The sequence below is a fragment of the Gymnoscopelus microlampas genome (assembly GCF_963454915.1).
Source record: "Gymnoscopelus microlampas genome assembly, chromosome: 22".
Taxonomy (NCBI): domain Eukaryota; kingdom Metazoa; phylum Chordata; class Actinopteri; order Myctophiformes; family Myctophidae; genus Gymnoscopelus; species Gymnoscopelus microlampas.
In genome coordinates, this window is record NC_139959.1 from 31398295 (window position 1) to 31421717 (window position 23423).

The 23423-nt window shown below is 43.4% G+C and overlaps 3 protein-coding genes across 5 annotated transcripts in view; 2 read left to right on the top strand and 1 right to left on the bottom strand.

Annotated features, from left to right (window-relative positions):
• The window catches only part of snx7 (sorting nexin 7), a 40535-nt gene extending 21539 nt beyond the window's left edge, over positions 1–18996 (top strand). Inside the window, exons 8-9 of the mRNA XM_084049296.1 lie at positions 4816–4968; positions 16226–18996. Coding sequence (XP_083905422.1) covers positions 4816–4968; positions 16226–16303 — 231 coding nt within the window. The 3' untranslated portion in view covers positions 16304–18996. The remainder of the gene's footprint in view (positions 1–4815; positions 4969–16225) is intronic.
• On the bottom strand, positions 7812–9479 carry LOC311039414 (general transcription factor IIH subunit 1-like; the record flags this gene model as incomplete). The annotated part of the gene is made up of 1 exon (XM_084049289.1): positions 7812–9479. One exon carries the CDS (start codon positions 9477–9479, stop codon positions 7842–7844), a length of 1638 nt encoding a protein of 545 aa, XP_083905415.1. The 3' UTR covers positions 7812–7841.
• On the top strand, positions 11333–12581 carry LOC311039418 (actin, cytoplasmic 1-like). 3 transcript variants are annotated; one of them, XM_084049299.1, is made up of 2 exons: positions 11333–11998; positions 12191–12581. In XM_084049299.1, exons 1-2 carry the CDS (start codon positions 11372–11374, stop codon positions 12500–12502), a joined length of 939 nt encoding a protein of 312 aa, XP_083905425.1. In that variant the 5' UTR covers positions 11333–11371; the 3' UTR covers positions 12503–12581. The 3 variants fall into 3 exon arrangements, with proteins under 3 accessions (XP_083905425.1, XP_083905424.1, XP_083905423.1); XM_084049298.1 differs by having other exon boundaries at positions 11333–11494; positions 11627–12581; XM_084049297.1 differs by having other exon boundaries at positions 11333–12581.
• Positions 18997–23423: the final 4427 nt, after the last annotated feature.

Genomic DNA, 23423 nt, shown 5'->3' on the forward strand with positions numbered 1-23423 from the left:
GGGGGTCGCGACCCCCAGGTTGAGAACCACTGTTCTAGAGTGAAATCAGGGATTCCGTTAGCCGGTATTTACCGGCCATTGACCGGTAAAATGTTTAATAGACGCCTTAACAGACGACGTCACACTGATACGAAACAGTATGCGCACGCAGGCCGGCAGCAAAAGAACCCCACCGCTCATAAGATGCAATGTAAAAGTGGTCACAGTCTCACGTGTAAAAATGCATCCCATCACACTTTCAGATGCTGTTTTTCTCCCAGTGTGGAGGAAGAATGCTTAGGCTTTTTACTGTGATCTCTCGCTCTTGAAATATATAATCCTTGGTTTCTGTTGTGTGTAAACAATAATAACAATTCAAAGCAGTTGTCCTCAAAACTCCACCTCCAGTGGCTGTCATAGGAACGGAGGGAGCGCTCTATGATCATGGCATCAGAACCTGCTTGGCTCGCGCAGCTGCAGCCCGTCAAGACTAATTTATGCTCCGTCCCGCGAAGGTGTCGCGCGCAGAGAACGGCCGAGAATAGCAGATCTCCAAGCTCACAGCGGTCGCATCCGTGACGCGGTTGTGAGCTTGTATGTCAGCTGTTCTCGGTGCGCTATACCGTTGCGCGATGAAGTATATATATGTGTCGCCAGGGCGCACCCCACTAGCCTACACACAGAGGAGGTTGAATGAACTGAAACAAGCTCACCCCAAAACAGCAGGTTTGGGGATCTGTTGGGAATTGATTACATGAAGCAGTCACCTGTGCGTCCAGTCTCAATGTTTGTAAACAAATAATTGGTCTATTGGCCGGTAAATATAAACACCACCGGCCACCGTGGCCGGTTGGGAAAATGCTGTTATTAGGCTATTTTATCATTTAAGCCTATTATTAATATTATTATTTGCATAAAGTAGTTGGCTACAGCCGTTACAATCATAATCATTTAAAGTTTATATCATGATCTGACTGTGTGGTTTAATTCCGACAGCCTGCTCGGCTGCTGCTGTGCGCTGCAGTTATAGAATAGCCTATTCGTTGTACGATGGTGTCGTGCGTTGAAAATATCAGAGCTACAAGCTCACAGCATGTCGCAACACGCCGCGTTGTGAGCTTGTATGTCTGCTATTTTTGATAAGCCACAACACCGCTAAGAGACACAGCTGTGTCTCCTCCTGATCAGCGCTGAATAGGGTGGCTCGCTCGGGTGTTGATAAACAGAACCGGGATTTTCCAAGGTGATAGAATCTGAACGATAAAGGGACCCGTCCCGTCCCGAACACGTGTGGGTCGTGGATATTATGCAAGCACAGTTACTGCAATGGATAAAGTGGTGAAAGTTGGTGAAAGAAACTATAAAGGCAAGTAATCAACCTCGCGCAAGGCCACGTATCAAGGTTGAATGAGAATCGATTTAAAGCCCAAAATATATATTAATTTGTTTATACTGTGCGACGGTGTTGCGCAGGGAAACCACAGCCCGCAGGGTAATTAGGACTCGCCCCAAAACACCCTCGCCCCCATTTTTCAGGCGGACCAGCGGTTCTTGTATTTGTTTTACTTAGGATATGGGTAGAAATAGGTTTAGGATTAGGTATAGTTTTACTGAGGTTAAGATCAGGAATAAGGTTAGGGTTAGGCATAGTTTACTGATATGTTTAGCCTAGGAATACCAGGCGAATACCGCCGGATTTTCCCCGGGGCGACTGTGTTTTGGGGCGAGCGTTTTGGTATTCGTCACGCAGCAGTTCAGCAGCGCAGCAGCGCAGCTCTAACGTAACGAGGTGTAATGAGCCCAATCAGTTGGGTACATGTAGGCCTATGCACGGGTGCATTTCTCCATTCCGACATGTCGCCTTTCCGACGTTGACGAACCCTATACCTAACCCTAACCCTAACCGCACGCGGAAGCCACTAGTCGGAGTGGTGAGATGTCGGAATGGAGAGTGAACACCCCTATGCACTGCAAACACGCATGTGACGTTAATTATAATATGGCCGGTAAATTTTTTTTTTGGCCGGTAAAATATAATCCTGCCGGCCATGGTGGCCAGCCCCAAAAATGCCTAGCGGAAACCCTGAGTGAAATATCCTTTTTAAATCAATGAATGTTTTATTTTGAGAAAAAGACATGACACCTTTGTGATTTAGCAGTGCACTTTATTGTGTACATCAATTAACGAGCTATGAACGCCACATTCCATTTTCCGATATGTTCGCAGGAAAACCGTGTCATTTGAAATAACTCATTTATTTCCCAGAGCAATCGAGTGGCAGTGTCTTTCATTAGCCTTCTCCATGCTTCACAGAGGACCCCTAAGTGTTCCAATCAATAGAGGAATAGTCGTCTGTAGATTACAATTATTATCCGTCCTTCTGCGATGGCAGGTTATCATTGTGCGACTGTGTGTGAAAACGTGTTCGCTGAGGCTCCCGTGAGCACGGCACGCTCGGGTTATAAACAGTCTTGACGTTTACCCAGACTTTGGCATATGAAGAGTCACTCAACACGCACTCTCGCACGCACGCTTAGGCGCTACGGAGAGCTCGTGTGTCCCCATTGTTACAGACTGCAGTGGTATCGATTGAGCCACCTTATCGAGGCAGTAGCAGAGGGCAGGTCTATCCATCACACTGGGAGGGCAGGTGTCAACCATAGAGTGCTGGCAGACAGTCAGCCGCACTTGTCCGCGTTAACCCATTAACTCTTTGACTGCCAGAGTGATTGTGTAATAGGCTCTATGCACAGCAGCCATGTTGGGAATGAATTGGGCCCCTCCCTTACTTCCATCACAGGTGTTACCAATGAATGATACTAATTAAGGCTCTGTTCCATTTAGTGTGGCATAGTCGTTGTCTTATTTTCAAGGACCCCCATAACTCTGAGAGTTTACAAATGGAACCAAATGGACCCGTAAGGGTCCATTTGGTTTCGTTTGTACACTCTTAGAGTTACACACCCACCATAAGGGGCCATTTGGAAACCAAAATGGAGTGTTTCTAGTGAGCCAACATGCACGATATCAGCACCCTAACCAGAATGGAACAGAGCCTTAATTAGTATCATTGGTAACACCTGTGAAGGAAGTAAGAAGAGAGTTTCTTTCATCAGGCAGTGAAAGCATCATTCATAGGGTAGATAACAGCGCCATCACAAAACCTGTCCAAACTCGTCCTTGGCAGAATTCGACGAGGAAACGTGTCCATGGCAGGCAAAGAGTTAAGATCGGGAAAGCATTTGTGTCATTTTTTATTTTAACCATTATCTTTTACTTTGGCTATTCAGCTATAGCAGATCTACACTCATAGTGCCGCGCTATGAGCTTGTAGATCTGCTATTTATTTATTTTTATCGTGGAAATGTGTGCAAATCGTTGAATATATATGTTTTAAAGTGAACATTTGGAACTCAAATCTTTGCTTCTGGGGATTCCACAAATGTCTTCTAAATCCTAACATTGTTTTATTTTTTTTAATGTATGTTGCTATAATTAGTGGTTCTCAAACATTGTCAAAGACACCCAAATTATGTGTATTTGGCCGCGGACCCCCGTCTGATTTTTTTTTTCCAGGGAGTCCCAGAAGTAAAGATTTGAGTTAAAAATGTTAAAATGTAAAAAATATATATAGTCAAAGATTTGCACACATTTTCACGATTTTTCAAAAATAGCCAAAGAAATCTTAAAGTGACACAGATGCGTTCCGGATTGAATGGGTTATGGGCTGTTCCTGGTCATTCATTTTCAATGAGAGGCGAGCGGGCAGGTTGGGAGATTCTTGTAATTATATACAGTATACGGCTGAAGTGGTTAATGTATTGTTTTGTAATAATAATCTAAATGTACAAAGTAACTTAAGTTTTCAAATAATTGCAATGGAGTAAAAGTAAAATGCCTTTTGAGATTGTAGTGGTATTGGAAATTGGAAATACTACTGTACTAGTACTATAGGGCATAGCAGTGGCGGCCATTTTCTGGTTCCACTCCTATTGACATTTCCAAAAATATTTATATCAATTCATTTAAGCCTAGAATCAAGCCATCCAGGGTCCTGGTGAATCATGTGAATCACTATAAAACCTTTTTTTCTGTGATTGTTTTATTTATTTTATATTTCATTACATGATGTACTATATTTATAAACACCCTTTGTTTTGCCGTTTTCAAAAAAGTTTTTTCACAGAATCAAACGTTTTATGGTCATGATTCACCAGGACCCTGGATGGCTTGATTCTAGGCTTAAAATAATTGATATCAATATTTTTTGGAAATGTCAATGGGAAAAATGCATTGAATATTTTGAAGTGGAACCAGAAAATGGCCGCCACTGCTATGCCCTATAGTAAATTGTCTCTGTCGGGTAACCTCGTATGTCCAAAACCGTTACTTTTCAGGACTCAAATGCAAAAGTAGCAGATCTACAAGCTCAAAATACGTTGCTTCGAGCTTGCGGCACTGCTCTTGTGACGCTTGTGTGTGACGTTGTAGTATGACCATGTAGGGTTGGGATTGGCCGCTGGACTTTGACGTCATAGTCAGTGTTGCCAGATTCTGCGAGAGAAACAAGCAACCAGGTCTAATAAAACCAGCCCAAAAGAAGCGACTATGGGCCCACATGAGCACCTTAACATATACATCAGCTATTTGAAAATAGCCGATCTACAAGCTTGTAGATCGGCTATTTTCAAATACAATGTTGCGGGGAAAGTATAATAAGCAGATCTGGCAACCCTGGTCATAGTCCATTAATCCCGCCCCCTCTCCTTGAAATGTTGTTAACTTTCCACTCGATGAAACCTGTGAAGTGACAAGAAGGACGGTTGTGATTGCAGATGAAGGAGGAGGTGGACAGACTGGAGGACCGCGTGGAGTCGGCCAACAACGCCCTGAAGGGCGACTGGAGCCGCTGGCACACCGGCATGAGGACCGACCTGAGGTCAGCCTTCGTCTCCGCCGCCCAGAAGAACGTGGACTACTATGAGAAGGTCAGTTCTCTGCCCCCCCCCCCCGCACAGCAGACGCTACTAGGGAATTTGAATCCATTAAGACCTATGTTTTAAAGCGAACATTTTTAGCTCCGATCTTCCCTGGAACAACATATTTTGAGATGGGGGTCCATGGCCAAATACGTGCAATATTGGGGGTCCTTGACATTGAAAAGTTGGAGCACCGATATAGCAACATACTGTTAGGATTTAGAAAACATTTTTTGGCGGTGTAGCCGCCCCTATAAGTGGGGTTGGGACACCTCATTAGTACACCCTACGCTGTACTGTTATTGGCTCATAATAGCACACACACAAAAAGTTTGGAAACTTAACTTCGGCCAATTATATCTCCCCTTTAATAATACCAATTGGTATTGTGTTATATATAATTTTTATCGTTGATTAGTCACCTTTACAAGGAGGTACACTTGTAAGGATCGGGCATTTGTGGAATGAGCAACACAGCTAAACGTGTGGGTAGCGCCTCCAAAAAATGTGCCAAAATCACCCAATATTCTTCTGTTGGTAATCGCTCTTGTTTTGAGCAACCTGCCAGCACACACCTGCTGAGAGGTGTGTGCCAGTAGTCACAGGTGTGTGACTGCCTCACAGGTGAGTGACTGGCACCTGAACATGGGTTCTGCAACTTTGTTGAGTTGGAGTGTGTATGCTCCAAGCAGCAACACTGCCCCCATGGAAAGATGCCACGTTTGTCCCTTCAGGATAAGGCCCGTGCAGTAGGGCAAGTGAAGCTGATGTTCTGTTACGCAGATTACGCATTATTTGATGTCAGCCCTGGTACCATTTGCAGGCAGGTGTGTGCCAGTCACAGGTGTGACTGGCACCTGAGCATGGACCCTGCAACTTTGACGTCTGTCTTTGGTTCCGTTGTGCAAATCTGGCCTGTAAATCTATGGTTCCTCAGTTAAGCAAGGGGTCTTGGGTTGTTGTCTTCCTTGTTGACTTCACCAGTCTCACAGAACTTGGTCCTAAGTTTGCAAATGGTACCTGGGCTGACGCCAAATAATGCTTTCACTCTGATTCACTTGCCCTATTGCTAGGGTTGGGTACCGAAATTCGGTTCCAAGCAGGAACCGATAAAGAAATTGTCGGTACCGGGTACCCATAAACAATATGTAATTTCGGTTCTGCATATCGGTTCCTAGACGCGCTAAAAGCCGTTAAAACAAAGGCAGCACAAAATCACAAATCCGGTAAAACACCGCTGTATGGAGAAGTATACATCAGTTGCGGAGCTGCTGCTTCTCCCTGAGCCACATTCCTCCCCGCACACGCCACAAAATCCTAACGATACCCATCCCTACCTATTGCACAGGCCTCATCCTGACGGGACAAACGTGGCATCTTTCCATGGGGGCAGTGTTGCTGCTTGGAGCATACACACTCCAACTTAACAAAGTTGCAAAACCCATGTTCAGGTGCCAGTCACTCACTTGTGAGGCAGTCACACACCTGTGTGAAGCATATTGGGTGATTTGGGCACATTTTTTGGAGGCGCTATCCACACGTTTAGCTGTGTTGCTCATTTCACGAATGCCCGATCCTTACAAGCTGTACCTCCTTGTAAAGGTGACTAATCAACGATAAAAATGATATAAAACACAATACCAATTGGTTTTATTAAAGTGGAGATATAATTGACCGAAGTTAAGTTTCCGAACTTTTTTTGAGCAGTTTATATTCAAAGATTTGCACACATTTTCGAGATTTTTCAAAAATATGAGATCTACAAGCTTATAGCGCTGCACGAGATGATCTTGTATATCTTCTATTTTTGTGTCTAAGTGCCTAAGCTCGCTCAGCGGTGCCTCTCGTGGTTCAAGTCACCTCGAGACGACGTGCCTCCGTCGGTGAAAACGAGTGCACCTTTTTCAATTTGACTGGTTTTCCAATCATACTGTGACATATATATATATAACACAAATGGGCCTAAGCTGCTGTTTTTCCTGATCAAATGGCCTTGCGTAGTTGGAGAGCCTGACAACTTCTCTTAGCTGTGCGTACAGTGGGTGTCTAGCTGTTTGTCACGATTGCATGCGCACTGCTCTGCCACAATGCAAATAAGACAGAAACTATTACTACACCACCAATGCAGCATGCGGAAATACACAGGATATCAACACTTAACCACTTGAACCCCAGCGTCCATATTCTGGGGGGAACATTAGCCAAAGAGCTTGTAGATTGGCTATTTTTGGCAAAGAGAGTTGTTGTACATTAGATGGAAAAAGTGGTCAAAATACTATTGTAACTCAAGTCCAGTTCTCTAAGACTACAGTGGTCCGTATTCCGGGGGAAACCTTCGCAGAAAATAGCCGATCTACAAGCTTGCGACACATTGTAAGCATGTAGACCGGCTATGTTCTGCGAAGATTATTTAATTTAGAGCGAATACAGAAAAGACACTAGTATAGCGGATGTATGGGGTTTAAGTGGTTAAACCCCATACATGGTCTACCCAGGGGTCTATATTTGACCACCTCCTTTTTTTCTCTCTACACCAGATCACTTTGATTTAGTGGCCCTTAGTAACAGCACATCGCAACCCGTTGTGAGCTTGTAGATCGGCTATTTTTCGCTATCAATATTGGTGTGCCTTGAGGGTTTGACTTGCCCTCTGGTTTGAACGTTTGAAAACCACTGCTCGTATTAATGATACAGGGCATTATGTGCAGTAGCTCAGGGGAACCTTTCATGGAGTTGTAAGGATTTGTTAATATAATTATATATATATTATTATATATATTGATGTTACATTATCATTACAATCTTAGAGTTTACCAATTATTTGGGGTTCCACTTGCAATACACTTATGGCCCTCACAGGTTGGGAGTTACTGATATAGTGTTTAATTGGTCAACATGCGATGGCTCTGCCAGTTCTGGAACTTGTTGTGCGCAGCCTGCATCATCTCCTCCAAATGTCCCGTGAGGTCGGCACTCAGAAACTGCCGTTGAGTCTTGGCTTGGAACGGATACAGCCTCGTGTCCTGAAACCTCTCGAGGTTGGACCTCATCTTCACCACCTTCTGCTCCAGGAAGGCCGTGTTGACGGGGAAACACGACCAGAAGTGTCTCAGCAGCTCCCCGGCGGCCGCGTAGAGATGTCTCAACTCTTCCCGCAACTCGTTGGGCACCATCTGGTTTATTATGGCTTGCCGTGTTCCTGCCTGCGCGAGGACGCCCCCCGGAGACAGAGCTGCAGCGGCGGACGTGGCCGCGCTGCTGGACAACACTCGAGCGAGGTCGGGTTTGTAGCGGCTCATCTCATGTTGGACACAGCCGAGGGAGCTTGTGATGTCCTGACTGCTGGCGCACCATTGAGACTGGAGAGGCACGGGGCCGTAAGAGTACCCGTCAGATTTCTTGAGGTTTAGCGCTACTGTTTTCGGCCCGTTCTCCTTTCGCATATCCTCGTATGCCGTGGTTTCTTGTAATTTTTCCTTCTTGGCCGGAGGCTGGGCAAAGTCCGAATCCCCGGATACTTCCACGATACTTGTCTCGCTCGCTTGGCGGCTCGGACTGTCCCGTTCCCGTGAGCCTGCAGCCATCACCATGGCGCTGTGATGGTTGAGACCCTTGATGATGGTAGAGCTGCTGTTTGCTTTCGCCGTCTTGAGAGACGCGAAGGGTGTAACGGCAGCCCCGTAGCCCTCATCCAACACATTATCCTCCAATGAAAGGAGGTCAACCAGGGGATTCTTGACTCTTTGAACCACCATAGATTTCAAACCTTTCTCATCCTGCTTGGCACACTCTGAGAAGATGTCCTGCGTCCCGGTGTTGGTGCGATCTCTGTGAAAATAGTGAGACTGGAAGAAGCTCGTCCAGAAGACCTTTTCGGTCATGTTATGGGGCACATTGTCACCGTACCTCTCTCTCACCGCAGGGTATGTTCTAAAGACGGACTCGATGGTGTCAGCCGTGAGATTGTACCTCAAGCCGTTGCATCCGTCTGTCTGAGGTCGAATGTCTGCCAGAAAGGCTGCAGATATACCAACTTCCTGCTTGTTGTTGGATGGCGAGCGCTCTGTGTTGTTCATGCTTAGCCGGTTGGCCCAGAAATCCTCTGCGCTGATCACTTGGCTTACCACCAGGTCTTTGTACAGTTGAAAAAGCACTGGATCTTCTTTCAATATTCTGTTCTTCTCCTCTAGTTCCTTGTTAGCCGTCCTCTTGAACTTGGGCAGAAGTTGCTGCAGGAGTTCTTTAGCTGCGTCACGGTCCTTCAGAGCACTGCTCTCATTTGAAAAGTGGAATGTGGTGTTCTCACCGGTGTGGAGGACCAGTTGCAGCTGGACCTTGGCTTTACCATCTGGACTGATCTTCTGACAACGGATATCCGCATACAAGCTGCTGACAGTGAAGTGATCTTTTCCCTCCGGGCCCCAGGCAATGCGTTCAGCCATCAGGTAAAGTGTTCCATCCTGTTTTCTCTGGCAAACCTTTTTCACTACCAAGAGCACTTCATCTGACAGAGACACCATAACTTCACATCAGATTCAATTGATGATCCTTTGTTTTTTTAAACACAGAATTATTATTTTCTTTATGTTAACCGACTATGATAACTTGAACCACAGATTTCAAAAACCTCATTGACGACATGACTTCTTTATGACCGTGTGTGTCCTTTGATGTTGTGTTTGTGTTTGCAGGCTAATCACACAAACCACTACACTGCTCAGCACCAAATGGCACGTACATGCTGCTAGCAGGCTAAATCTCTGATCTCTGAATAGGTTTTACATTTATATTATATCAGGTCCACCATCCCGCAGATCCACTGACCAGTCTTTCCCAAATATGGAGCTGTGTGGAACTCCATATTTGGCCATCAACCCTACTTCAGAATGTGACATATTGAGGCCTATATAACTAAATATTGGTCATTAGCCAACACATTAGGAGACTATGCTACTACACCAGGAGACTATGTTTTCGTTCTCGTCCTTCCGTGTGTCCACCAAGCTAACATTGGTCAAGCTTCACGTGACACGTGACAATATGTGGAAAGGGTGTGCTTTGATTGGCTAGCGAGACGCATGATGAAATAGAGACCTATAAATAGGTGTGTCACTTCAAAAGATCATTTATATCTTTTGAAGTGAGGTAAGACAGGATTAATCAGGAACAGTACTGGCAGAGAAGCACATTTTCTACTTATTATTGTAACAGTAGTTACAATAATAATAGTGATGTGTCGAAATATTAGTAAAAACTCTGGCAGTGGCTAATTCATTCATTCATTCCCGGCAGTTAATGTGTTAAGATTGTGACTCTCGTTTTCAACCAAGGAGGCACTAAAATTAGAGATTTTGTTTTCTTTCTTGTGTGTGTGTGTGTGTGTGTGTGTGTGTGTGTGTGTGTGTGTGTGTGTGTGTGTGTGTGTGTGTGTGTGTGTGTGTGTGTGTGTGTGTGTGTGTGTGTGTGTGTGTGTGTGTGTGTGTGTGTGTGTGTGTGTGTTATATAAAAGATATAAATATATATAAAATAAATATATACGTATTTGTGTTCCTCTTTTTTTTTTATGAATATCAAGCCATCACTTTGACAGCCCTAGTGCGTGTGGGTCTCAGTGTGAGCGTCCGTGTCACTGTTTGTATTAGGTTACACATCTGTGCTTGTGTGCATTGTGTCTGATGGTGCCAGCTGCAGTTTGTGACAACCAGTGTCACAGAGCTGTGCATGACCTATGTGATGGAGGTGTCCAAATGTGTCATCAGGGAGCCTGGTGCTACACACCTCATCTACCACACAGAGGAGTGTTCACCTGACAGCACCTCAGCTACAGCAGTGGTTCGTTCCCAAACTGGGGGCCAGGGGGTCCCCAAATTATTTTGGGGGGGTCCCCAGATGATTAGCTTAATGTGCAACACTGTTTTCTCACTCAACAGTAAACAAACCAACATACAGTATAAGTGTATACAGGGTATGTGCACATTTCTAAAGTTACAATTTAATGACTTAAGACCTTTTTAAAACCAAATTGTCAAATATTACGCAAGAAAGAGTCAAACATTGTGAAAACAGCCGATCTATAAGCTCACAGGCGTTGTGAGCTTGTTGTTCGGATATTTTCACTATATTTTTCTGTGGAACTGAGTCAAACTAAATGTAATACAAGTGCTTGTTCGGGTGGGGGAAATGTAATTATTATGGGGGGTCGCGGTCTGAAAAGTTTGGGAACCCTTTAGTTACAGTACAGCTGACTGGCTTGGCCCTGTGGCAATGCCCATTAACTCAATGTCTAGTGTTTTAGGTCATATTTGGTCATATTTATTTCTACAACACGGCGACATCACGGCAACAATCATATAAAAGGAACAGGAAAACGCCCCATTGTTCATTATAACTAAAGGTGCTACTAAGTGCAGTCATGGAAGATGACATTCTCGCCATAGTTATTGACAATGGATCTGGTACGGTCCAGGCCGGATTTGTCGGAGACGACACTCCTCGCTCCGTCTTTCCCTCCATCATCGGTCGTCCCAGGCATCAGGAGGTGATGGTGGGTATGATGCGCCAGCAGAGCAACTACATTGGTGACGAAGCGCAGGGCAAGAGAGGTATCCTAACACTGAAGTACCCAATCGAGCATGGAATTGTCACCAACTGGGATGACATGGAGAAGATCTGGCACCATACTTTCTACAATGAGCTTAGAATTACCCCTGAGGACTACTGCATCATGCTCACAGAGCCCCCCTTGAATCCTAAATCCAACAGGGAGAAGATGGCCCAGATCATGTTCGAGACCTTCAACGCCCTCGGCATGCACGTTGCCAACCCAGGCGTGCTGTCCCTGTATGCCTCCGGTCGCACCACAGGTATCGTCTTGAGCTCCGGTGATGGCGTGACCCAGACGGTGCCCATATACGATGGCTACGCCCTACCCCACGCCATCCAGCGGCTGGACATGGCCGGCAGCGACCTCACAGACTACCTCATCAGGATCCTGACGGAGCGTGGGATCGTCTACACCACCTCAGCCGAGAGGGAAATTGTGCGCGACGTCAAGGAGAAGCTGACCTACATTGCGCTGGATTTTGACAATGAGATGGACACCTCTAAATACTCTTCCGCCCTGGACAAGAAATACGAGATGCCCGACGGACAGGTCATCACCATCGGCCATGAGAGGTTCCGTTGCCCGGAGCCCCTCTTCAACCCTTCCATGCTTGGCATGGAGATCTGCGGTATCCACGAAACCACCTTCAACAGCATCATGAAGTGCGACGTGGACATCCGTAAGGACTTGTACGGCAACATTGTGTTGTCCGGAGGTTCCACCATGTTCCCGGGTATCGTTGACAGGATGCAGAAGGAGATGACGGCCCTAGCCCCGCCCTCCATAAAGATCAAGGTCATCGCCCCACAAGAGCGGACCTACTCTGTCTGGATCGGCGGGTCCATCATGGGCTCCCTGTCCGGTTTCCAGTGGATGTGGATCAGCAAGGAGGAGTATGATGAGTCGGGCCCCAACATCGTCCACCACAAGTGCTTCTAAACTGACTGTTATGTCATGTTTCAGCCCGATCAGAACGCCTTTGACTTCGGTTATAAAATTAAAGTTAAATATTGTGAAACAAGACATATCCTCCTTTTTGTTCCGACAGGCTTTACACGAGAAGCTCAATGCCTGTAGAGACGACAGCCGTTCCCTGTGGAGACAGGCAAACGGTGTAGTTTTATCCAGATTTTTTTAATACAGACCAGATGAATTCCAATAGGTTGTTGATGTAACAATAGACTTGAAAGAGAAATCCATAGGACCCAGATCTGGCAATCCCCTGAATAATTGATGTCTCTTATTTGTGTATCACACAAGAACATAAAATGTTGCACAGTGACACAGTCCGTCTGGATGCTCGCCTATGACATTCAAACAAAACTGATTGATAGTTAGGAACCAAAAGGACTCTTACAATTATGTAACCACGAGAGTGCACACATGGAACCAAATGGAATCTTACTGGTTCATTTGGTTCCATTTGTGCACTCTCTGACTTAGGTGGGTCTGTGGCCTTGATGCATACCAAACTAGGGGTCCTTGAAATTAAAATGTTTTGAGAACCACTGGGTTAGAACATAATGCCCCAGTCTCATCCTGATTAGAACAATATCATCCATTCTCCCAGAGTGTAATGTCCGCTTTTAACGGATGACTGCACCTTGAATCTTGAACCTTAGGTGACTGCACAGGAATATAATGCTGTGTTCTTCTGTCCGCTCTTTTTGCCTCTCTTTTTGCCATCGGAGCTCTTAAGTTTTCTTTGCAAATGCTAAGACATTCAAAATTTTCCCAACTGAAACTTCAGATCAATAGGTTTCTTTCATCAGAGATTCCTCGACCAAATTTGTTAGAGATTTCATTTCCCTCAACTCCCGAGTGCCCATAAATAACCCACACGACAAGACAAGCCCATTTTCAGAATGGGCAGAATCCAAACAGATGATATTTTTCAGGGGTTTGACCATCTCAATCTATCGTAAGGCTCGTAGAATTGCCAATAGTTCCGCAGAGAAACGGACATGCAGAATGTGCTGATACATCGTTGAATCCGAAGATTATCCACGTACATCCCAAACCCAGTTTTCCTAGAGACTGGGCCCTTAGACCCACCAGTAAAGATCTGCATACTACTTCTTAAACTGACCAATACACCTGTTAATGTGACCACTCGGAAGCTCTCCCTTCTAATACAGTAGATGAAAGACTTCTGTGGATCTGCAATATTCCGTGTTTTGTTTCCAGAATGGTCATTTGTGAGATCAATGTAAATCCTCATGTTTTTTGTTGGTTGCGTGGGTGAGGTAAGCCTCAGCAAATTAGGGCAACGCCAACACTACCACAGGAGACAAGTGGATAGGCTAAGCCGGATACAGTGACGCGTTCATTTTGTTCAGATCTTTTGGGCGCAAACCCCTATTTGTAACTATACCTTTCAGGACGGGAACCCCACTTGGGGTTCTTGTTGCTATGTACAGTATATAGCAACATACATTTGTTGTCATTTTTTAATACATATTTGAAGTTTTTCCATTAGGTCAGGATTTAGAAGGCATTTTTAGAATCGGCCTCAGGTCTAAATGGGTTAACATTGATTTGGGGAGTTGGATTTACAATTAGGAAATTATTCAGGTTAGAATGAGGTATTTTGAGGTTAGTTAGGTGTTTTTTATGCCAGTGTCACGCAATGATTAATTTGCATTTGAAAACTTGTCACTTAAAACATACCTTCCCCTGCGAAATGATTGGTTGCTATTAGCTATTCATCACAAAAGAAATGACAACATTGCGTGCCAGTATCACCAGCATTTTCATATTTATAAAGTGATAATTTTGGTGCAATTAAATTGCATCCACTCAGCTGCCTCATCTTTCTGTCAATATGTATCCAGCCAGACTGCCGATATGTTCAGTATCCAAACAATAGGGATGGGCAGTTTTCCACAATAGGCTCTATGCACAGCAGCCATATTGGAAAGAAATTGGGCCTCTTCTTACTTCCTTCACAGGTGTTACCAATGCTACTAATGAAGGCTCTGTTCCATTCTGGTCAGGGTGCTGATATTGTGCATGTTGGCTCACTAGAAACACTCCATTTTGGTTCCCAAATGCCCCCCCCCCTTATGGTGGGTGTGTAACTCTGAGAGTGTACAAATGGAACCAACCAGTTGTACACTCTCAGAGTTATTATTATTGAAAATAAGACAACCACTATGCCACACTAAATGGAACAGCCTTAATTAGTGTCATTGGTAACACCTGTGAAGGAAGTAAGAAGAGGCCCAATTTCTTTCCAATATGGCTGCTGTGCATAGAGCCTATTCAAGACTATTATAAAACCATACCTATAGTATATACCAGCGCAGTGGCCTTGTGGTTAGAGTATCCGCCCTGAGACAGGGAGGTTGGGTTTCGATCCCCGGCCGGGTCATTCCAAAAACTCCCTGCTTGGCACTCAGCATTGGATGGCTTTGCTTTTGATATCCTAATCCATTTTTATAGCCAGTGGGGATATGCACACATACATTTCCGGTACATTTCTGGTGCCTACGTCAATTTGCCACGAGTGTTGGCCCCCGGCAATTGTGGCAAAATGACGGCAATATGAAAAAGATCCACCAGAGTGGAAAGAAGTGGCACTCCAAAATAAAAGTTGCAAAACTGAACTAGGTACAGAGGCATTGATAAGACATTAGTTGGAATAAAAATGAAGTGTAATGGTATTTAGAGAAATTGTCAAATGTGATGTTATTGTGAAAAATGTCCAGTGAAAGATTATAACAAAAAATAAGCAAAATTAATTAGGTAATTCATGGCCATATCGCTGCCAGTTGAGGGTTCCATTGTCTCGGTGCTCATTTATTAAAACCTATCATTTCTGTCTTTCCTTCTACTGCTATACATTGCGTTCCTGGTAAGTCATATCGCTACCATGTCCTGCTTCCGCGGCTATCGCTGTGGCTGTGGAGTTCCGCCAACTCGGCAAGCCCTGTAAATCCAGGCTCCTAAAATGGATGTTATCATTCCCTCGGAAAACAGCATTGACATCTGTGTTGTTAGACCGTTTGCCACCCTTATCTCTGCCACTTAATGCCTGAAAGGTATGTTGCCAATGCTCCAGTGGTAGTGGGAATTATGTGGAAAACATTATCTTTACCTGCAGTGCTCGCTATTAGCTAAGAGCGGTGTTGGGGTTAGTTGGCGTTAGTGTAATGGAATTATTTTGTGTGTAACGGAGTAACCTAACGTGTTAGTTTTGCAATTCGAGTACTTGATAACTAAGTTAGCTTTTACAAAATATTGGCGTAACATTTAAGACCTAATTTGTTGCCACAAAGGAAAAGGAAAATCCATCCGAAGCATTTCCTGATAAATAATCAAGTTCACCTCTGTCAACGCCACGGAGACTCGGATGTTACACAGACATCGGGGACTGCGTAATCATTCTATTCAACCAGAGCCGTATGTATTCAACGGGTTACCGCTTATGGTGTGACACTGGCGGCTGGTCTTGTTTTTAGTACGTTAATTTGTCGCTCCTGTGCAACATGGCAGAGATTGAGAGAAGAGGTTGCCCTTTAGTACGCGATTGTGGAAGTATTCACACTATTTTTGGATGTATTGTTGAACAAAGAGGAGTAATGCTTGAAATCCCTCCCGGGAATCAATAGAGTGACACACACAATGTAATCTATAACTTCTGTTTTTGTTTGTTTACAGTGTCTGGCTGTGTGGGAGACCTTCCTCCTCTCCCAGAAGACCGAGGCTGGCGAGGACGTTGACCGAGATGACTCCTAGCGTCTGGACGTGTTCCTCAACTGCACGCCTTGCTTCAAAATGACCACAGTTGTTGTACCCCACACCTTTAAATAAAAGGTGTGGGTTTCATAATTTACACAAACAAGTTCCCAATAGGGCTGGCCTGGGAGATATGGACAAAATTAAATATAACTAGATGTTTGACCAAATACTGTACCTCGATCGACAAAAAAAAAGAAGTGAGAATTTCAGATCTACAAGCTCCTCGACCTTGTCAGCAAGCGTGTGTGCTTGTAGGCTATTTTTAGCTGGTTTAAAATCGGGCTAAAAGTTGTTAAATCCAGAAAAGACGACACATATGCCATACCACAATATTACGATACCCAAAATCCCAGACCATATCTAGTCTCATCACAATATCTATATGATATTGATATATTGTCCAGCCCTAGTTTCCCGTGCACACACACACACACACACACACACACACACACACACACACACACACACACACACACACACACACACACACACACACACACACACACACACACACACACACACACACAGTTGCTGACTTCCAACAACGTCGCTGCATAATGCACAGATCCAGCACGGAAACACACACCAGCCAAAGAGTTGTTGTTGCCTCCCGGTTCGGGGTATAAATCCCAGGATCTTGAAGCTCGCACCCATTCCAGTGATTGTTCCCCTTCATTACACCTCACCGCCAGCTGCAATGACTAGACAGTAATTAACACCATGGGCCATAAGGCCAATACATTCCGTACTCCTTTCAGCTGTCGGAAAGATCTTCCGGCTTCCCGAACTATGGTTCGGAGAGTCTGGACATTCTGGAGGTGCACGGGTTCCGAAGAAAAGTTCTGGGACTGCCTTTCCGACGCTCGGAATGATGCCAATTTGTAGTTAACCCATTCAATCCGGGAACGCATCTCTGTCATTTTAGATTTCTTTGGCAATTTTTTAGCGGTGCAACCGCTCCTATAAGAGGGTTTAGGACCCATCCGTGGCGAAAGTTTTTCTTTCCGTCGTGAAAATGTGTCTTTCGCTGTGACGCCATGCTGTGGAAAACACGCCCATAGGCTAAGCTTTGCAGGTCGTGCTGTGATTGGCTAGCGAGACACATGATGAAATTAACTTCAAACTTCGCAGACGCGCTTTGATTGGCTAGCTAGACGCATGATGAAATTAATAATAATGTAAAAAATGTAAGCACGTCACTTCACAGGACGTGCTGTGATTGGCTACCGAGATGCATGATGAAATTAATAATTCATAAATATCACCGCTCACTTCACACTGGGTGTGATTATTTTTTTTAATCGTGACAATTTTAATATATATATATATATATATACATTTGAGAATATTTTGTTCCAGGGACCCCCAGAAGCAAAGATTTGAGTTACAAATGTTGGCTTTCCAAAATATGTATTCAAACTAAGATTTGCACACATTTTCACGATGTTTCAAAAATAGTAGATCTCGGTGCCGCGCTATGAGCTTGTAGATCTGCTATCTTTGAATAGCCAAAGAAATCTAAAATGACAGAGATGCTTTCCCGGATTGAATGGGTTAAATATCACCTCCCTATCAGAAGAAAAGTGTGTACGTCGGAAGGAGTATGTATTGCGCTTTACTCCATGTCACCCCAACACTCTTTAGCCTTTCCTGCGCTCTCTCTCACTGGCAGAAGTAAAGCGTATTTAAGTACCAAAAAAAGAAAATCTTAACCACTTAAACCCTATACTTAGATTAGCGGAGTCCCTCAGGGCTCAATACTAGTGCCTTTTCTGTTTTCGCTCTGCATTCAATATCTCCGCTGATCTGCTATTTTCAGCGAAAAGTTTCCCCCAGAATACGGATGCTGGGGTTTAAGTGGTTAAAGTGCGGGATATATCAGATTGCCTGTTGGCCTTATTACACATTTTGCGCTTAACTCATTAAGACCGGGAAAGCACCATTTTAGATTTCTTTGGCTATTCCAAAAATAGCAGTTCTACATGCTCATAGCGTGGCACCGAGTGCCACGTTATGAGCTTGTAGATCTACTATAAAAATGGTGCAAATCTTTGAATATACATTTTTTAAAGCGTACATGTTTAACTAAAATCTTTGCTTCTGGGGATTCTACAAAATGTCATCTAAAAAACATTTTTTTGAAAATGTTGCTATAATATCGGTGGTTCTCAAACCTTTTTTCATGTCAAGGACCCCCAAAATGATATGTATTTGGCCGCGGACCCCCATCTCAAAATATGTTGTTTCGGGGACCCCCCAGAAGCAAAGATTTGAGTTAAAAATATCCCCTTAAAAATATATATATCAAAGATTTGCACGCATTTTCACAATTTTTCAAAAATAACCAAAGAAATCTTAAAATGACACAGGTGCGTTCCCGGTCTTAATGGGTTTAGGACAAAATGGCCACCATGTGACACGGCGGTTTATGGGAATGTCTAATGCCTGCATCCTCCTCACAGCATTCGGAGATTGTCTCCTGTTTACCTGTTTATGATGACCAGCTAATTAAGAAGAAAAAATGTTGATTGCCACACTTTAATAATAATGCCAAATGTTTTATACTGCTATACATTTCTTGCTCATGTTTGGCTTTTATTGTTATTGAATATGTAATGATTAGAAAAATGCTGACAGAAGCATGTGTTTGATGATAATAAAGATACATTTGGTACAGTGAGCTAGTACCTGTATGTGGGTTGTTGTCAGCAGTGCTGGAAAGTAACTAAGTACATGTACTCATGTACCGTACTTGAGTACAATTTTGAGGTATTTTCACTTAACTGGAGTATTTCCAGTTTTCAGTACTTTTACTTCTACTCCACTACAACTCGGAGGCAAATATTGTAAATATCAGTGAAGTAACTTTAGTTACTTCGTTGATATAAATTATTATATTATAAAACATACTGTACATGAACCACTTTAGCTTTACCTATTTTATACATAGGCTATTTGAAAATAGCAGATCTACAAACTCACAACGCGTCGCAATGTGACGTGTTGTGAGCTTGTAGATCTGCTATGTCCAAACATTTTAATACTTTTACTTTTGGCCGAGAGAGAGAGAGAGAGAATAATAGCGTTCTTCTATTGCTACATTCCTATGTTAATGTTCTGATTATGAAATACATTATTTGATGTGGAAACGGTGACCCTTATGCTGTTATTTGGCCAAGGTTTCTGGGGCTATTTAATGGTTAAATCAATTAATATATATATATATTTAATTTGAAATATATTTACAAATATCGGGCAATGGGGAGGGCGGTGTTAAGACTGAAGGGTTCATGAGCTCCAGCGCCTAATAATTTACAAATTAAGCACTGGTTTATGTGTAATGTAAATGAATAAATATCAATCTATTTCTGAATTATACTTTCCTCTAATTGAACATCTGAAGGCATTCTCACCACACCATGAAGAACAACCCTACTACATTTATTCGAATAACAACAGCTGATTAAATGAAACATATTCTCAGCCGCTCTTTTCAGAGCCAGAATCATCACAACATGATGGTGTCCAGTTGCACATTAACTTTCCACTGGGTACGATGTTGCTTCATCAGGTGGCTATTTGGGGCATAAAAGGAGGCTTCGAGACACCAATAGTCACTCTGTTTCCAGGATGAAGGGCTTTGGGGCTTTGCTCGTTTTACTGTTCTGTCTGTCTGAGGCCGGGGCTCAGGGGGAGAGCGGACCGGTCAACGAGATGGAGAGCAGTGTTGAACCAGGTGGCCTCGTACAACCTGATATGATTGAGCTGAAAGAGGTTAGGGACATGGTGCTTCGCCTCGGAGCCACTGTGATAGAACAGAGAGAGAAGCTGAGTTACACAGAGGCCAGGGTGGCAGCCAGTGAGGGAGAAGCCAAAGAGCTCAGAGACATGGTGGTAGAACAACGGGTTCAGCTGAGGAACATGGAGACCAGGGTGGCAGCCAGCGAGGAAGAAGTCCAGGCGCAGAGGATCTTAATGAGAGGTAAGGATGGTCCAAATGGCGCTTGAAGAAGTTGTAACGGTGCAGGCTGAAATGTTTCATATAGTCGTTTAACATACATTTCTCTGTGATCTTTTTCAGGAATGGCTGCCAAATTGAGTGCGAGAGAGTCCCAGGTTGCAGACCACCAGACCAGGCTGAACGCCACAGAGGTCCAGGTTGCAGACCACCAGAGCAGACTGGGTGCCACTGAGGTTGCAGACCACCAGAGCAGACAGGGTGCCACAGAGGTCCAGGTTGCAGACTTGGAGACAGAAAGTGAAGGTAATGTGAACCTGATGATGATCAGTGGATGCAGACCGTTTCAGAGCAGAGTTGAAAAATGACTTAACCCTTTAAAACCTGGAAAGCATCTGTCATTGTAGTAGTTAACCTATTAAGACCTGAGGCCCATACCTTCTAAATCAGTGGTTCTCAAACTTTTTCATGCCAAGGACCCCCAACATGATGTGTGTTTGGCCACGGACCCCCGTCTGAAAATGTTTTGTGCCAGGGACCCGAGAAGACAAGATGTGTGTTAAAACATGCAAAATGATTAAAAAATGTTCAAAAATAGCAGATCTACAAGGTCACATGCAGCACAAAGTGATGCACTTTGAGCTTGTAGATCTGCTATTTTTGAGAACCACTGGTCTAAAGAGTTTTCTGAAAGGCTGATGTTGCTATATATATATTGCTATACATATATATATATATATATATATATATATATATATATAATGCAACATCAGTATTAGTGGGAAATCAGTAGTTTCCCACTAGGTATAAGGTTGAAGTGGTTATTAATGATGGATAATGTGTAAATGATCACAATATGTTACATTCAGCTGGTCTGAACCAAAGTAGTGACTTTACCTTCTTACAATATTAACATATCACTGATGAGAGTCTGACCAATGAGGTGAATGAAACCACCTGACCTTTAATTGAAAGTTAAATTGATGTTTTTACAAGTAGATTAAATTATTATTACAATGATCTTTACAGTAGGCCTAGAGCAAATAGTAGTAGAACAAATTAAATCCTAATTATTTTTGGATAATAATAATTGAGTCTCATTAGTACAGACAGTGCGTCAACCTCAAAAGGGCCACTTAGCTGCAACGGTGAGTGGGTGCTTACTATACATCATATAGCTAATATAGAGATTGCTGGCTCTTCAAAAGACAGTGTTACTTGAGGACAGAAGGAGATCAAGTTCTACCAGCTAAACCATTTGGTTTGGCAAGGTTAGCTTGTGGATTCCATTAAGGTGATCAGGTATTCTCTGTTAATGAGAAAGTCCAAGGCATGCACACATACCAACGGAAAAAGACACACCCTACAAGCTACACAGTACAATTGATTTGTTTTGATTTATTAGACATGTTGTTAAATGCTTCTCACATAATCGTCAAGGATAAAATACCAATGGAACACTGGAACAAGGAAACTTGAGAGACAAAAAAGATATGTACATGATGAGTGATTAATGAATGCAGTGTCACAATAGTTTAATGTGAAGGCACCTAACTTTGATCAGACGTGAGCTAACTTTTAGGTTGGAGGAGGTTGTGGATGGAGGGTTACCATGGATTATGATTGTGGAGTGTTATTATAGTTGTCAATTATTGAAATCCCAAACATGGAATATACTTGGACCATGCCACATTATAGGCTAAAAAGATAAGAACTGATCTACAAGCTCACAACATGCTGTTGTGACAAATGCACATTATATGTATCTGCTTAGCTATGGATGTTATTGTATCCGATTGATATGTGTAACATCTGCTCGACCTATGCATGTTATTGTATCTGAGTGATAGTGATATGAAACTTGTTTGAAACTGTGAAGTGACTTGAGTTAGTCAATATGAACATTTCCTATTCACGTGAGGGGTAATCTCTCAAGAACAGATTCTGTTCTCCGCTTGAATCTGTCGGGGGGGTTCGTCATATCGCAAACGCACTGGCCTACAATTGGGCGTGCCTTCAGATCAGGAAGCAGGCCGCGCTTTACCCAATCAAATGTAGTGGCGGGATTTACGTGTGTGCCCATCCTTCCCCACTAGAAACAAACCTAAACTCATTTAACAATAGACCATATTCACACGGCGGCCATGTTTCTATGAAGTCAATGAAAGTAGCCACCCCGGGTGGCGGCACTTTCAATGTTAAATTCCAATATTGCCGCTGTGTGAATGTGGTCTATAGCGTCCACGGAGCAGACAAAACCACAGAAAGATATTCACATTTTAACTTCCTTTGATTTGTGCCGCCTGTCTTTACGGATAGAGGGTGTGGTACGGGGGAGGGGGAGGGGGAGGGGGGGGGGGGGGACAAACAAACAAACCTGTGCCTCAGAAGCAACAGGGAGAAGAGAGGAGATCTTCTTTGGCGCCAGCATTACTCCGTGTTTAAGTCCTAAAGTTTAAACTAACTAGTTATCTGCAGCCTACAATCAAGAACTATCGAGCCCAGGGTAAAATACCTCAGTGAAGTAAGCACCCCATATGATGAAAATATGAATAAAAATGGTGTCCTTCTTTAGTGCTGGATTTGTGCTGCATTGTGCCGTAAATTTTTGAATTTGTGCTGGTTTCATTTTTTTAATATCAATATTTATATGGTTTTGAGCTTTGCTGAGCCCAGCACCCCCCAGTTTTTGGCTCCATCACTTTGACCGTGAAGTCTTTGGCCTTACAGAGGTTTATTCTGGACCCAAAGACAATGGATTCAGGTTTTCCTGTAGGTGTAATGATAGTTTGTTATCAGTGAGCCAGGTGCAGATTCTATTGAGTTCAGAGCTGAACCTAGTACAATTTTGAGGTATTTGTATTTTACTTGAGTATTTCCAATTTTCATTGCTTCTACTCCACTACATCTCGGATACAAATATTATACTTTTACTCCACTACAATTATTTGAAAACTTTAGTTACTAGTTACCTTGTAGATTTTGATTATTATTACAAAACATACATGACCACTTCAGCCCTATATATATATTTCGGCCTTTTGAAAATAACAGATCTACAAGCTCACAATGCGTCGCATTGTGAGCTTGTAGATCTGCTAATTTCAAAAGATTTTTATACATTTGAAAACTTAAAATGGGACATTCTGCATAAGAGTA